At 28.9% G+C, this 16,184-nt stretch overlaps 3 protein-coding genes across 5 annotated transcripts; 1 reads left to right on the top strand and 2 right to left on the bottom strand.

The window, feature by feature from the left end:
• Nucleotides 1-1,017: 1,017 nt before the first annotated feature.
• Nucleotides 1,018-6,958, top strand: Hsl (hormone-sensitive lipase). Its single transcript, XM_065511982.1, has 5 exons — nt 1,018-1,297; nt 1,400-3,376; nt 3,473-4,162; nt 5,930-6,055; nt 6,205-6,958. Exons 2-5 carry the CDS (start codon nt 1,448-1,450, stop codon nt 6,379-6,381), a joined length of 2,922 nt encoding a protein of 973 aa, XP_065368054.1. The 5' UTR covers nt 1,018-1,297; nt 1,400-1,447; the 3' UTR covers nt 6,382-6,958.
• Nucleotides 6,959-8,219: 1,261 nt separating this feature from the next.
• On the bottom strand, nt 8,220-9,190 carry LOC135962166 (3'-5' exonuclease Snipper-like). The gene is made up of 3 exons (XM_065513937.1): nt 9,095-9,190; nt 8,936-9,027; nt 8,220-8,876 (listed from the first exon to the last, which is right to left on the bottom strand). Exons 1-3 carry the CDS (start codon nt 9,100-9,102, stop codon nt 8,332-8,334), a joined length of 645 nt encoding a protein of 214 aa, XP_065370009.1. The 5' UTR covers nt 9,103-9,190; the 3' UTR covers nt 8,220-8,331.
• A 2,230-nt stretch (nt 9,191-11,420) lies between these two features.
• LOC135962046 (3'-5' exonuclease Snipper-like) lies at nt 11,421-13,265 on the bottom strand. 3 transcript variants are annotated; one of them, XM_065513778.1, is made up of 3 exons: nt 13,128-13,265; nt 12,148-12,266; nt 11,421-12,069 (listed from the first exon to the last, which is right to left on the bottom strand). In XM_065513778.1, the coding sequence occupies exons 1-3, from the start codon at nt 13,133-13,135 to the stop codon at nt 11,498-11,500; spliced, it is 699 nt and encodes a 232-aa protein (XP_065369850.1). In that variant the 5' UTR covers nt 13,136-13,265; the 3' UTR covers nt 11,421-11,497. The 3 variants fall into 3 exon arrangements, with proteins under 3 accessions (XP_065369850.1, XP_065369852.1, XP_065369849.1); XM_065513780.1 differs by lacking the exon at nt 13,128-13,265 and adding an exon at nt 12,402-12,541 and having other exon boundaries at nt 12,148-12,263; XM_065513777.1 differs by lacking the exon at nt 13,128-13,265 and adding an exon at nt 12,402-12,541.
• Nucleotides 13,266-16,184: the final 2,919 nt, after the last annotated feature.

The following is a 16,184-nucleotide window of genomic DNA, read 5'->3' on the forward strand; positions in this document are numbered from 1 at the left end:
TATTCATAAATTTCAAAATGATTTTGAACTTTTTCATTGTCTAATTCAAAATTAAGAAAAATTATAAATACCTATTCACAATCATGATGAAAAATTGGATTGTTACAAGCCCATTTAAGTTTTTAATCAAAAAGTGATTCATCCGACAAAAAACCACATATTTTATGTGTTACAAGCTACTTCAATTTAAAAATACTTCCCTTTATTTGCAATTGTTATAAAAATACCACTGTATATACAAAATATTATTTTTGATTATAAACAGTAGTACATTTTTGATAAGACAATATTTTTATTATTGTACGTATTTCCCTTAATAAACATAAACAATAGTTTTATTATTGTACGTATTTCCCTTGAACACCTGTTGCGTTCATGCGTCACACACATACACCAACAATTACCGTAATCAAAACAAAAATGTAAACATTCAATTTAACGCCCATTTCGTTTTGTGCTCTGTGAGAAGCTATCAGTTTCCAGTGAATACCATATTTACAACACATAAGCACACAAACACATGTTCATTTTATGGTTTCTGTAACCCAACAAACAAAATAGTACGAAAATGGTTAGATATAATAATTTAAATCATCAGATATGTATTCACAATTTTTTTCACATAAATTTAAATGTTGAAAAAAATTAAATTTTCTTTAAAATAAAAATGTTTAAAAATTTTATTTTAAATTATGTATAATTTGGTAATGGGTACATAAGATAATTTTATTTTAATTATAAAAATTACTTTACAATGGAAAATTATAAAATTTATTGTGTTTTGTATTCGATTATTAACGATTTTTCTTAAATTCATGATATTCAACCAATATTGCTATGCTAAAATTCTTCTAAATGATAAAAATTAGATATTCCTTATAAAATATCTTGGAAATGTTTGTAGGGATATTTTAATTTAACATTGTTGTTGTTTTCTTTGTGCTTTTGTCATTCTTGTTGTGGTTGTTGTTGCTACTTGTCAATATATATTTTATTTTTCTTCTTCTGTGTGAATCTTTTTGTCATTCCTCATCAGTAGAACACAGAAGTGATGTCAATTTTTTGAGAAAAAACGCAATTAATCTATAGATTTTATAAGAAAAATAAATTTGTTTTAATTGTTCTACAAAAATTTAAAATCAAAAGTAAAAAAAGGGATATAAATAAAAATTTTAATTTGTGTATATACAAGTATAGATGAAAAGAGAAAGTGGCTTTTATAAAAAGTATTGTTAGAAGTACAATTAGCTACTCTAGGTGGTATACGCTGTATGATACATGTCAATCAACTGGCTGGGTGTTTTTTATTTTTTTTTATTTATTAATTACAGTTGCTTAATATAACAATAATAAAATGGAAATATTTTATTTCTTTTATATTTAAATAATCTTTATAAAGTTGAGAGCTGCATTATACAATAACAGGTATTTGGTGTATTTTTTTAATATGCAATGCTTCAAGAGCCAAACAGTGTCTCCTAATGCATCGGGTTTAAGTCAAAACATTAAAGAAAATCTCAATAATAATGATAAAGTTAGCAATATTAATAAGACTACAGATGTGGCAGATGCTGTGGAGCCTCAATGTAATGGGCATTTAAAGGAGATGCCAAATTTATTAATGTTGAAGGATAATAAAGATGCAGAAACACCCTCATGTTCTCAGGCACAGACTCCCTCAGCACCTCTACCACCACCTACACCACCATCACCCCCACCAAATATGAGGCCACAATATTGTGAACTTTTGTTAGCCTGTCAGGAGCAGGCATTATTTTTTAAAGATGATATTTCCGAGCGAGGCCAGCGTTTGCATGCCGCCTTAGTGGCCTGGCAGGATTTCATTATACTCTCTGATGACTTGGTACAACAAATAGAGGCCTTTGCTTATAAATACGATTTCGACGAACATACACCCGGCAATGGCTATCGCAGTTTTATATCGGTTAATAACTCTTGCATAGAATATGGTTTGGGTATATGTAAAAATCTATTGGCTTCCCGTTCCACCATGTTTTTCCGCAAAAAGTCCTATATGAAAGAAGTAGAAGCCTGTTCCCAACTGTTGTCTTCGCTGTGTACATGCATGAAACATTTGCTAATTTTACATGACTGGTCCAAAGACTCGGGTGATTTATTTGCCTGTGGCAAACACTCTGCCGAAGAGCTGTTCGAAATGGGTGAAACCATTAATCAGTATTGTTTTTATGGTCGCTGTTTGGGCTTTCAGTATGGCGATTCTATACGTGGCGTGCTGCGTTTTATATCCATTAGCATGGCTGGCTTTTCGGAAACGTTTTATGCCCAAGATCATGATGGAGCTTTGTTAAAGACGACACGCAGTGTTTGGACTAGTGGCAAATATTTATTGAATCCGGAGTTAAGGGCTCGTCGCATAGTAAATTTGTCGCAAAATGCCAAAATAGATTTTTGTAAATCATTTTGGTTTCTATCCGAATCGGAACTAATGCATAAAATACCCAGTATAGTGGGTAGTTCCATAAAAATCAATCAGATTATTGAAATACCTGCAGAACCGTTGCAATTGAAGAAAATTAACCATAATAAATATGATGATAAAGAAGATGCCACAGAGGAATTTATAGATATACCAGTGCCCAACAGCCACTTGGGTCCAGGTCTCTCCATACAAGTGCGTTTACTCAGCTATCATCGCCGAGAAGGCATGGTGGGTTTGGGTTCTCGAGGCTATAGAGGCTGGCGTAAATTGCCCGCCCGTAGTCCCTGTATATTGTTCCACTGTCATGGTGGTGGTTTTGTGGCCCAATCATCGAAATCTCACGAATTGTATCTTAGAGACTGGGCCGTGGCCTTGGATTGTCCTATACTCTCGGTGGACTATAGTCTGGCACCAGAGGCACCCTTTCCCAGGGCCATTGAAGAGGTGTTTTATGCCTACTGTTGGATGCTGAAGAATTTCTCTTATTTGGGCACCACCGCGGAACGCATCGTATTGGCTGGCGATTCAGCTGGAGCAAATCTTAGCATAGCTTTAAGTCTCAAGTGCATCGAGCAGGGTGTGCGCATACCAGACGGTTTATTTTTGGCCTACTGTCCCACTCTAATATCGTTTGTACCCAGCCCGGCTCGACTGTTGTGTCTTATGGATCCCCTTTTACCATTTGGCTTTATGATGCGTTGTCTTCGTGCTTATGCCGCACCTAGTCCTGAGGTTTTAACCGAAAACTCTAAGAGTGAGGAGTTGATAAAGGAAATACGTAAGGCTTCCGAGCAGGAACCTCATTACAAGTTAAATTTAGATCATCATGAGAGTAACATGTCCTCAAGACGTACCTCAGTGGCTAAAAGTCCCTTGTCATCGGCGGCCGAAAATTCAAAATGGGAACAGATTAAGGTAATTATCAATAAAATTTTAGAAGCTTCATAATTTCATAAAATATAAAATGTGTTTTTAAATATTAAAATTGTTTACCATCTATTTTGTTCATAGTGTAACAGCAATGATCAACTGGAGGGCAGCACTAAACCCCCATATGGCATTGAAATGGCTGAGGAAGAAACCGAAGAAAGTTCAGAAAATACTTTTGCCAGTGCCTCCTATCACAGTCAAACTGTTGAACACACAGATTTACCATCCATCGAGGATGATGACAATAGTTCTTGTCTCTCATTCGAAGATGATTCTCAACCCATAGAACACTATCCGGTTGTAGCACATAAAAACTCCGATTCAGAGCAATATATAGATCGTTTTTTGGACTCCTACATTGTGGATGGCTCCACAGAAGAGGCTAAAGAGGCGGATGATGCGGCCAACGGAGTTAGCGGTGAAGTTGGTGCTGAAGACGATTTGAAAACTATGCCAGCTAAAACTTTATCCGAAGAAAATCTCTTTGTGGACGCCAGTAAAGAGGCTTTAGCTTTAGAAACTATACAAGGAAAATTTAACAATGCCGTTAACAGTATTTCGAATACCCTTAATCGTTACACCCAGTCGTACGAGATTAAAAGCGATGGTGTAACAACGCAAAAACCTTTGCAGGACTTACGCAATATGGATGCGCTGATTGCACGCAGCCCAAGCGCTGAGTTTGCTTTTCAAATACCCAAAGATCCATTTTTATCGCCCTACTATGCCAGTGACGAGTGGCTGAAACAAATGCCGAATACTAAGATATTGGTAAGTGGTTGGTGATATTAAATTTTAAATAGTATTGTTAATATCATTAGAAAATTATCGAAGAATTTTTAATATAGAAAACTCAAAAATGTATTGATATTTTCTATAGAAAATTAAAGTTTTCCATAACATTTCTTTAAAAAATTCAATTTATCGATTAATATTCTCTGAAAAACCAAAATTATCCATAATTTTTTTAAAAACCAAAAGTTATCGATATGTTTTCTATGGAAAATTATAAATAAGGATAAATTTTTTTAGAAAATTAAATCATCGATATATTTTCTATAGAAAATTAAAGTTATCGATAATATTTTTGGTTTAAATTCAATTTATCGATAAATTTTCTATAGAAAATTTAAGTTTTCGATAAATTTTCTATAGAAAATTCAAATTATCGATAAATTTTTTATAGAAAATTCAAGTTATCGATATGTTTTTTATATAAAAACCAAGTTATCGATAAATATATAGCAAATTTAATTTCTAGATAAATATGTATATATAAAATGTACGTTATCGATCAATTTTCTATTGAAAATTTTATTTATCGATATATTTTTTATAACAAATTATAGTTATCGATTAGTTTTCTTTTGAAAACTATAGTTTTCGAAAAATTTTCTAAAGGAAATTCAAATTATCGATACATTTCCCTTACAAAATTGTAGTTATCGATAAATTTTCTATAGAAAACTCAAATTATCGATAAATTTTTTATAGAAAATTCAAGTTATCAATATGTTTTTTATATAAAAATCATGTTATCGATAGATATATAGAAAATTTAAGTTATCAAGAAATTTTCTAAAGAAAATTTAATTATCGACAATTCTTTAAGAATATTGATAAATTTCCCTAAAAAATATAAATTTCGATAAATTTTCTATAGAAAATTCAAGTTGTCGATATGGATTTTATATAAAATTCCCTAAGAAAATTTAAGTTATTGAGAAATTTTCTTTGAAAATTTAAATAATTTTTTTTTTATAGTTATCGATAAATTTTCAAAAGAAAAATCGTAAATTTTTTAAGGATATGATATGGATTTCATATAAAAATCAAGTTGTCGATAAATATATTTAAGAAATAAAAAAATTTAAGAAAATTTCGAAAAATTTCCTTAAGAAAATTTAAGTTATCGATAAATTTTCTATAGAAAATACAAGTTATCGATATTTTTTTATATAAAAATTAAGTTATCGATAAATTTTCTATTGAAAATTAAAGTTATCGATATATTTTTTTATGAAATATAGTTTTATTTAGAAATTTTAAGTTTAGTTTTCTTTTGAAAATTATAGTTATCGATAAATTTTCTAAAGAAAATTTAATTATTCAGCATTTTTTTAAGATATCAATACATTTCCCTTAGAAAATTATAGAAATCGATAAAATTTTCTATAGAAACTTCAAATTATCGAACATTAAAGTTATCGATACATTTTCTTTATAAAATTCAAATAATGGATACATTTTCTACAGAAAATTAAAGCTATCGGTAAATTTTCTATAGAAATTTAGGCTATAGATTAATTTCTATTAGAAAATTAAAGTTATCGATAAATTTTCTTTACATATTATTAAAATTTAAACTTTTTAATCTTGGATATTTCAAGAGTTTAAAACCTCATTTCATTAAACAAAAGTATAAATGTTTGAACAAATTTATATGGAAAAATATTCCCAATATTCTTCATTTCATTTTCTTAAGTTTCAAAATGTTTCGCCCTTAAATAAATTTCAATTAATTTTTTGTTTTTAAAGACTTTAGAAATGGATCCTTGCCTAGATGATTGTGTAATGTTTGCCAAAAAATTAAAAAGACTTAATAGACCAGTTACTTTGGATATTTTGAAGGGATTGCCTCATGGTTTCTTAAATTTTACAATGGTAAGTGAGCCTAAAATTTTGTTATTTTTATTAATTAAATAGGCTATTATTGAAAACTAAATTTTTAAAATGGCCAATATTATGTTGAAGAAATGTTTTATACATAATTTATTTAAATTTGAAACGTAAAATTCATTTATTTACCTAAGCTCTCCAACGAAGCCATGGAAGGCTCAAAGCTTTGTATAAACTTATTAAAACAATTATTGGAAATAGAGACAAACCCCTCAAAAATCTCAACCACCACCAACACCACAACAGCAGTCTCTAATGGTTCTGCTAAAGAGGCTTCTACCGGTGACCCAGCAAAAGATGTTAAAAAATAACTTAGTGTTGCACGATTTTCTGTTTTTTTTTTTTTTAATATTAATTTATTTTCAAAATTATATATTAACGAAAACGAAACTTATACGCAGTAAACAATTTTAAATACACGCGCTTTACGTAATTTTTAAACACTCACACAAATTTATAATAAATTTAAAATAATATTTATACAAATTTAAAGTGTTAAACACCAAAATTAAAAAAAAGAAAGAAATTTATTTGTATTCGAAACGATTTTATAAACAGAAATATAGGTATTTTGCATAAACAAAAAATAAAATGCTCAAATATTATTTTATATTTTTTTTGGCAATTAATTTTTTTTTATAATATTGGCTATTTTTTTATTTGTTATTTATTTTTTTTGTTATTAACTTTAGTTTAAGGGCTTTTTTTGATGTTACAATTTTGAATACACATATTTTTGTTTGTTGTTCAAATTCAATATTGAATTTTATATGTATTTATTTATTTTTATATGTGTTCTTATACATTTTTTCTATGCATTATAAAAATTATATAGTATTTATAAATTATACAAATAAATTATAATATTAACAAAACATAAATACACAAGTTCAGGTTAATTTATGGTTTGGGCAACTCTTTTAATCAGTATTAATAGAAAATTAATATGTTTAACTCAATTTGAATTTAGTTCATGCTTCCTATATGCAGGGTCCAAATTACCGCATTCGCGTTTGAAGGAGCTATTGTATCGAATAATGATTTCGATATCTTAATCATGATAAAATTTACCAAATTTCTTGTTCGATATCGAATTCCATAATCTCAAATATAAAAATTACGATAAATTTGACTTGATATCGAATGCTGTAATTTGGCCCCAGATTTAGCTTGATGGGCAGTACTTTGATGAAGGGTATATAAGATTCGATACGGCCGAATATAGGTCTCTTATGCTGGGTATACACGATACTATTTTTCGTACTAATCGTAGTATGAGTTGAAGTACGATTTTGTGATAGACGGTACTACAAATCGTACTATTTCCTTTGAAAAAAATGACAAGTAATAAAAATATCACAAAAATCAAAAATTTTTGATTTTCATACTTCGTTAGTACCATGGTAGAACCAACCAGGTACAATTATTATGCTAGGTATACACGTTACGATAAGTCGTACGATAAATCGTATAAGTATGAAATTAGTAACGTGTATCATGTTGTCGTACTAACGAAGTATGAAAATCAAAAATTTTTGATTTTTGTGATATTTTTATTACTTGTAATTTTTTTCAAAGGAAATAGTACGATTTGTAGTAACGTCTATCACAAAATCGTACTTCAACTCATACTACGATTAGTACGAAAAATAGTATCGTGTATACCCAGCATTAGGGAGAGTTTTCAATATTTACCCCTACAACGTCAAATAACGCATTTACTCTCATCACTTTTTATTTTGTTTTCGCAATGTTTTGCACGTTATATTAAAACTAACACATATTTATTTGGAACAAATTTAATTTGAATTCAATATTTCTCGAAAAAAAATAAATACACAAACATTTGTTTAATTAATTTATTTTTGTCTTAGACATTTCGTTTTGTTTTTTTCTAATTTTCTTTTGTTTGACGTTATAGGGAATGTATAATTGAGAACGTACTTTCTAATAATTGTACCTTGCTTGTTCTGCCATGGTTAGTACGACAACATGATACACGTTACTAATTTCATACTTATACGATTTATCGTAACGTGTATACCTAGCATTACATGTTTTCTATTAAAATAGAAATTTCCAAAGGAAAGCAGTCACAAACTGAAACTAATTCCCGATTTAAGGAATATTTTGCAAAATTTATTTAAAATTAATTTTTATTTATAAAAAAAAAAATCATTACAAGAAGTCTTACAATTTTTCAGTTGCTTCTACATATAAATTCAGTTTAAAAATAGTATTTTTTTTTGTTTAAAAGTAGCTTAAAAAAAATGTCCGTTTATCTTTAGAGCAACTCCTTTCTTAACCAAATTATATGTTAAAATTGCTATATTTCTAGCATCATCCAAGCCCGAGTGCTCGTTACCCACAAATTTTAGGCCTACATAACGCAGGGCATCTGAAAAGTTATTGGGCTTATAGCTGCACCAACCTCTGAAAACATAACGAATATCAGTCCAGAGATTAAAATATAAAGGTTTTTTTATATTTTTCCGAATGCATTCTTTATCCAGACATGTGCCGAAATCCCAATTGCCCCAGCTTACAAAGACACAAGTGCCCATTTTATAATCATTTGAAAATTTAGGCAGCACTAGTTGGCGTGTCGTTATTTCTTTGCTTAACCATTCTTGGAACATTATTAAGGCGGTTTCCAATGGTATGCCATTGTCGACTGCGTTCTGGGTAATGCCAGTTAGATTAAGGCAATATTCACTTAGTATGGGTTTTTCAATGGGCTTAATATAATGGTGAAATTCCGCTTCTATTTTACCAGTTTCTAAATTCATTAATACGGCTGGAAATTCTGTAAAATAATTAGAAAATTTAACTTATTTGATATCTCTGTATGCAAATAAAATAAACCTATAATTTCCGATTCTCTAAATTGAGAATGTGGTTGATTCTCCCAACAGGTGGCCTCAAAGTCTACTGCTATAATATATTTGGGTTTGATTCTGTTAAAGAAAAAGTAATCATTTGTTTCTTATTTTATGACTAAACTTCAAGTTTTAAAATACTTACGAAAACATTGTTTATTAAAATATGTATTTCAAAATTAATGCTGAACACATAAACTATTTATTTAATAACAGTTTGCAACGTATGCCTTCTACGATCGACTGAAAACTGATTACAAAATAACATGAATTTCAATTTTAAGCCAAAAAAGTCTGTTTTTACCAGCGTTGCCGCTTTGGTCCAATTGGACCAAAATTGGTAGTTTGAAGTTAACAAATTGACTTTTGGTAGTTTGGTTGGTTTGTTCCGATATTTGTAGTATTTTGGTAGGCTACGATATTTAAGAACAAAATAATTAAAATAACGAAAAAACTACTTATGTTAAGCCAAAATAATAAAACTACACATTTGCAAAATATGAAGATAGCATTTTCTTAAATATTTAGTTTAGTCAGGTAAATGTGTATTTATTTAGTAGTGCTAAGTTCAAAAAATGCCAAAGGGCTCTCAAAACTTTTATTTTCTAATAATATGTGTTAAACTCTGCTTCAATATTTCTGTTTCATCTGACACTTTAAATGTCCAATTATGGAAATTAGGACACGTAATTTATTTCTATATGAAACTTATTTGTGTTGAATTTTTTCGGGATACCAACACTTTTAGGAGTTTTATGCTCGTTTAAGTAATTTTCGGAAGGGGGCCTTATATGAAAGCTATGATCAATTATGAATTGAATTTTTTGGTGTAATTTATTTGTAAAAATGTTATTTAATATCTATATAAATCAAGCATTTATGACGGATAATGTCTTATTTCTGGAGGACATGTATGTGAAATACATGGACAACCAGCCAGACAGACGTACGGAAGGACATCGTTAAATCGACTCAAAAATAAAATCTCGAAAACTGAACGATTTTAACATATTTATGATTGTAGTGTTATTTAGTTTCTTCCTCTGGTTAATTTTATAGCAGCAATAATATAATTATATAGTTAACCACTAATTTTGAAACGAATCCATATAGCATTTCTCAAATATTTTAAATTTGGTAGGTTTTGGTAGGCTTTGGTAGTTTTTAATAAGAAATTTGGTTGGAAAAATATTTTATGAGTGGCAACGCTGGTTTTTACACACAAGAAAATTAAGGGGGTTTCCCTCAGATTTAAGAGCACCATACTAGGGTTCTATAAGTTCGAATAATCGACATTTTGCCAAAAAAAAGTCGAAATCGAACTTTTGGTCGGAAAAAAGTCGAACAATCGATTGAGCTATCTCAAAAGTCGAATAGTCGATAAAAGTCTACTTTTTAGATTGTTAAAAAAATATTGAATGGCAACATTTATACTAAAACACTATCAAAATACTCATCAACGTTTGTAGTGTTCTATAATTGAAATAAAAAAACGACTTTCGACTTTTTTCGATTTTTAAGTCGAACTTTCGACTTTTGGTAATTTATGAAAAGTCGACTTTTCGAACTTTAAAATGTTTATACCCTTCGCCATGAGTGGCAACGATGTATTAAGATATAGTAAGTTTGACCTAGAATTTTTTTTTCATCATAAATTTTTTTTTGTCATAATTTCTTTTAAAAATTAAAAAAAAAAAATTTTAAAAAAAATATTTGGAAAAAACTTTTTTAAAAAAAAATTAAAAAACAATTTTAAACAAAAAAAATTTAAATTTTGTTAAATAAAAATATTAAAAAAAAATATTTTTAAGTATAATTTGGTGAAGGGTATATAAGATTCGGTACAGCCGAATATAGCTCTCTTGTTTTTATTTAACCCCCAGTAACACGAAGTCTGGTTATGTTTTAACTAATAGTTATACTGACAGTTTTCATACAAAAATAATTTTAACCGACTATTAGTTAAGGCCTAACCAGACTTCGTGTTAATGGGGGTTAATCGACTTTTTTCCATATCATCCAAATGAAATGTATCAAGGCGATATGCCATTTCGAGTATATACGACACAGATTACACAGATATGAAACAAATGACGGTTCTCAAAAAAGTAATATCGAACCATATGCTTATTTCCACGTTCTGCAATAACTTTTCAATGGTTGTGGTGCAGAGCTAGAGAAAAAAAATACATTTTTCAATAGGCAACGGGTGTGATATATATTTGTCCCAAGATGTATTAAATACATATGCCTTGATTTTCTTTTGTTTGTTTTCTATTGCCATATTACTGGAACCAGCTGATTCATATCTGTGTTATCAGTGGGTCTTGTCCTTTTTAATATAATTACCTATGACTAATTTGTTTAGAATAATTTATATTATGCAAAAGTTTATTGATATGTATTTGAAAAAAAAGTATTGCAAAATTCAGTTACATTTTAATACAAATTCAAATAATTAATAAAAACAAAAGAACATAAACACATATTAAAAGTTGGTTTTTGATAAATTAGTAGTTTGATGAACTAATTATAGTTAGCTTTTAGTTTACAAACAATTTAGATTCCAATCAGACGGTGTCATATCGTTGGTTATCTTCAGAGGCACACCTTGCTTCAACAATTTTAGGGTAAAGGCAGCTGTATTCTTGGCATCGTCTAAACCAGAATGCTCTTTACCAACGAATTTTAAGCCCACATAATGCAAAGCATCTGAAAAGTTACGGGGCTTATGCCTATACCAATTTATGAAAATATTACGTATATCAATCCACTGATTGAAATATGTCGGCTTCTTAATACGTTTTCTCTGGCATTCGTTGTGCATAAAATATGCGAAATCGCATTCACTCCATGTAACAAAGGCACAATTGCCACTTTTATTATCCAATGATTCTTTTGGCAGCTTCAGCTTGCGCATCCTCAATTCTCGGCGTAACCATTGCTCGAACATTATTAAGGCGCTTTGCAGAGATATGCCATTGTTTACAGTTGCCTGAGTAATGCCAGTTAGATTGAGACAAAAGTTACTTAGTATGGGCTTTTCAATGGGCCTGATATATTGTTGAAATTCCGCTTCTATTTTGCCTGTTTCTAAATTCATTAAAACTGCTGGAAATTCTAAAATATAAACATAAACAAAATAATATAATTAATTACAATTTAGTTCAGTAACAATAGTGCATAGATAAAATTAACCTATAATTTCCACTTTTCTATATCTTGCATGTGGATCATCCACCCAACAGGTGGCTTCAAAATCTACCGCTATTATATACTTGTAGGGTTGTTGGGAGTTTGTTGAATTATTTGAACTGCTGTAAATAAGACGAAAAAGATTCAAAAGAAAATAATACAAATTAGAACAATATTCTTTTCGAATTCAATTACAAAATAACCCATCCCCAGGTATTTTAAAATAAAACAAATCTTCCGAATTTAAAAATACTTACGAAAACATGTTCCTTTTGCTTATATTATCCTGTCTTGGGGTTTTTTTTTTTTAAATGTAAATTAAAGTTCAACTGGCACAAATGCAATTACATATGACAAAATAGATGAACGGACGTTTTACTATAAATGCCTACTAAGTTTGAAAGCTGTTTTCAAAATAACAAGTAATTTAATGCATTTGAATTTGAAAAGCTTGTTTTGTAGTGTAGTAGTTTTTTATAAGTCAATTGTTCGTTGTTCGAATAATCGACTTTTTGCTGAAGAAAGTCGAAAGTCGACTATTCCAACATTTAAAAAAGTCGACTTTTTGTTTCAATTATCTGGGAACACTATTGAGGGAAATCCCCTTAATTTTAGTAAATATCAAACATATAACCTAACTTTTTTAACAAAATTAACAAATAATTGATATTAAGACCAGAAATCACACGCAATTTGTGGGCTTAAAATTTAAATACTTGAGATTTTGAAAATGATAGGAATAGCGAAGCGCACCGGGTTAAGTTAGTACATACATACAAAACATATGGTTTAAAATTTAAATTGATAGACTCAGATTTCAAAATAAACAAATGTTTTCTTTTTACCGCACAATATTAATACCAATTGTTTGATATTTTCTGTTAGAATAATGAGTTTAATGAATTCCACGAATTCAATTACAGAATAACCCATCCCCAGGTATTTTAAAATAAAACAAATCTTCCGAATTTGAAAATACTTACGAAAACATGCTCCTTTTGCTTCTATTATCCTGTCGGGGGCTTTTTAATGTAAATTAAAGTTCTTCGAAATTGTTTGCAAAATATGTATATCACAAAAGAAATCTTTACAATTATTCCGGTTCAACTGGCACAAATGCAATGAACGGACGGTTTGAAAGATGTTTTTCAAGTAACTAGTTTTGTAGTAGTGTTCTATAAGTCGATTGTTCGAATAATCGATTTTTTGCTGAAAAAAGTCGAATAGTAGAACACGACTTTTTGGTTGAAAAAGGTCGAATAACACGACTTTTTGGTTGGAAAAGGTCGAATAATCGTAACGCTATCTCAAATAGTCGAATAGTCTAAAAAAAGTCGACCCTTTGAGAATGTTAAAAAATAATTTTTCTATAAAAACTAAAAGTTTTTAGACATATCGTACATAATTGAATTTCAGAAACTTTTTGAAAAATGTTTGACAATAAACATGTCAACAAGAAATAAAAGTGAAAATATTATTTAATACATTATCGCCTTGATAAATTTCATTTGTATTACTAAACATTACAAGGGTAAAAGTTGAAAAAAAAGACGATTTAAAAAAAAAGTTTAAAAAAAAAGTTGAAATTTCGAAAAGTCGACTTTTCATTAATTACCAAAAGTCGAATAATTGACTATTCAAACATTTAAAAAGATCGACTATTTATTTGAACTATAGAACCCTACTGAGGGAAATACCCTTAATTTTAGTGCATATAAAAACATAACCTGACTTTTTTTGTAACAAAATTCACAATAAATTGATATCAAGACCAAAAACAAAGAATAATAACAAGCAAAGTATATAGTTGTTGATGTTTCCATAAAATTTTAGGAAAGTACATGGCACAACATTAGAAGTTGCTGTCATTAGAAAACACCAGAGCTGTAAATGAATCATTACGCTAAATTTTGAATTAATTCGTTTCACAACAAAAAAATAATTGAATGAAATTTGAATCAATTCAAACGAATTAGGCAGAAATGAATTTCAATTCGTTTCCAATTCAAATGAATTTGTTAAAGTGAATTGCAAATCATTTCCAATTCAAATGAATTTGTTAAAGTGAATTGCAATTCATTTGAATTGATTTTGAATTCATTCAAATGAATTAGTACAATGAATTGCAATTCAAATGAATGAAATCAAAAATGAGTTGCAAGAGCAGATCTAGGGGGAATGAAAATTAAAAATTTTAATTTCTTTTAGCAAATAAACAAAATTTTCCAAAATTGATGGGATTTTCGACGATACCTAATAATTAAATTCCTATTCTACCGCTGCCTGACATTTCCAGTATATCATGGTAATTTCAAATCTAAGAATATACAAAATGAGAGTAATACTTGTTGTCTTTTACATACAAAATTAGTTGAATAGCTCAATTCAAATTTCAATCAATTCAATTGAAATGAGTTGGAAATAAATTGCTAATTCCTTTTTCTAATTCATTTGTATTAATTCAAAATCAATTCAAATGAATTGAAGCTGAATTTCAATTAATTTTTACCAAATTCATTTGAATTAGAAACGAATTGCAATTAATTTTTACCAAATTCATTTGAATTCAAAAAAAAAATGAGAAAAGGGAAAAAAACTTCCGGGGAATTGTTTTGATGATCTTTACCCCCTGTCTATACTTGACAAATATTTATCATAACAATAAATGACATTTGTTGTCAAGACAAAGTTGTCTAAGCAAAAACACTAACAATTTTATCATAACGAAGAAATAATACTAATAAATGGGGACTATATCTGATAATTTTTTTATCTAGACAAGCATTTTGAAGTTTATCATGATAAAAATTTATCAGGTATAACCAGGGAATAGAGTTTTTATCCCGGTACAAATTCAAAGGGAATTTTGCCAATTTTTCACTACCCGATTGCCGGGATTTTTAGTCGGGAATCCCGGGAATTAAAAACTGGCGAAAATACAAAGAAAACAAGTTAGAACTCTATTTTATTCACCAAAAAACCGTGAAATGTGTTTTTACCGTTTTTTGCTTATATGTCGGCAATAATAGACCGCTTATTATTATTTATAAGGGGGTTTTCGTATGAAAATTTAAAAACAGAATTAATTTTTTATAGAATTTATTTCTTATTGAATCATTCTAATTTTTTTAAAATTTCTTCTTCAAATCCATAACAAAATAGCTTCAAAAATGTATGATATGATAAAATTTTTCTTCAATTCAAATATATTGCAAAAAGGTTTATATTATTTTTTTCAATTAATTTTGTAAATGATAAAAACAAAACTGAATCATGAAAAAAAATGTTAACTCAATTTGAATTAACAAAAATTTAATCATTCAAACTTTGAATAAATTCTCCTATTTATTAACTACAAAATTAATTTAGTTTAAACAAAGATTAAATATTGGGAATAGATTTATGGAATGAAAGGCTGACATTTTTTAATTACGGATTAAGATTTTAGTGAATTCAGCTCAACACTAAGGGCACTGCAAACGTTCAATATATATTGTGATATTTGGATCGCGATCCATTGAAATGGATTCAATATATATTGACCGTGATCCAGTATCGCGATATTTATTGAACGTGTAGCATACGGTATTGATGGATCTCGATCCAAATCGCAAAATAACCTAATTTTGCGTGATCCATTTCAATGGATCGCGATCCAAATATCACAATATATATTGAACGTGTAGCAGTGCCCTAAGATTTTATACGAAATTTCGTTATAATATTCCTAATTTACTATATTTCGGGAATAGCCGGGTATCCGGGAATGTAGAACAAAAATTTCCCGATTCCCGGGAATCAAAAAAGGTCGGGAAATTTAAAACCCTACCATAGTGTTATAAAGCACCATTTGTAGCAGAGCTTAATAGTTTTAGGCCCGCATTTAAATACTTACATCTGTTATAATCTGTAGGCCTTATTCATAAACAATTTTTAAATTTCTCAAAGGTTTATAAAACAGATTTTGTATAGTAATTTTGTTTTATAAATTTAAAAATTGATTATGAATATGGGAATATAATTCAAATCAAAAATAAGTA

This window comes from Calliphora vicina, chromosome 5 (genome assembly GCF_958450345.1).
Source record: "Calliphora vicina chromosome 5, idCalVici1.1, whole genome shotgun sequence".
Taxonomy (NCBI): Eukaryota; Metazoa; Arthropoda; class Insecta; order Diptera; family Calliphoridae; genus Calliphora; species Calliphora vicina.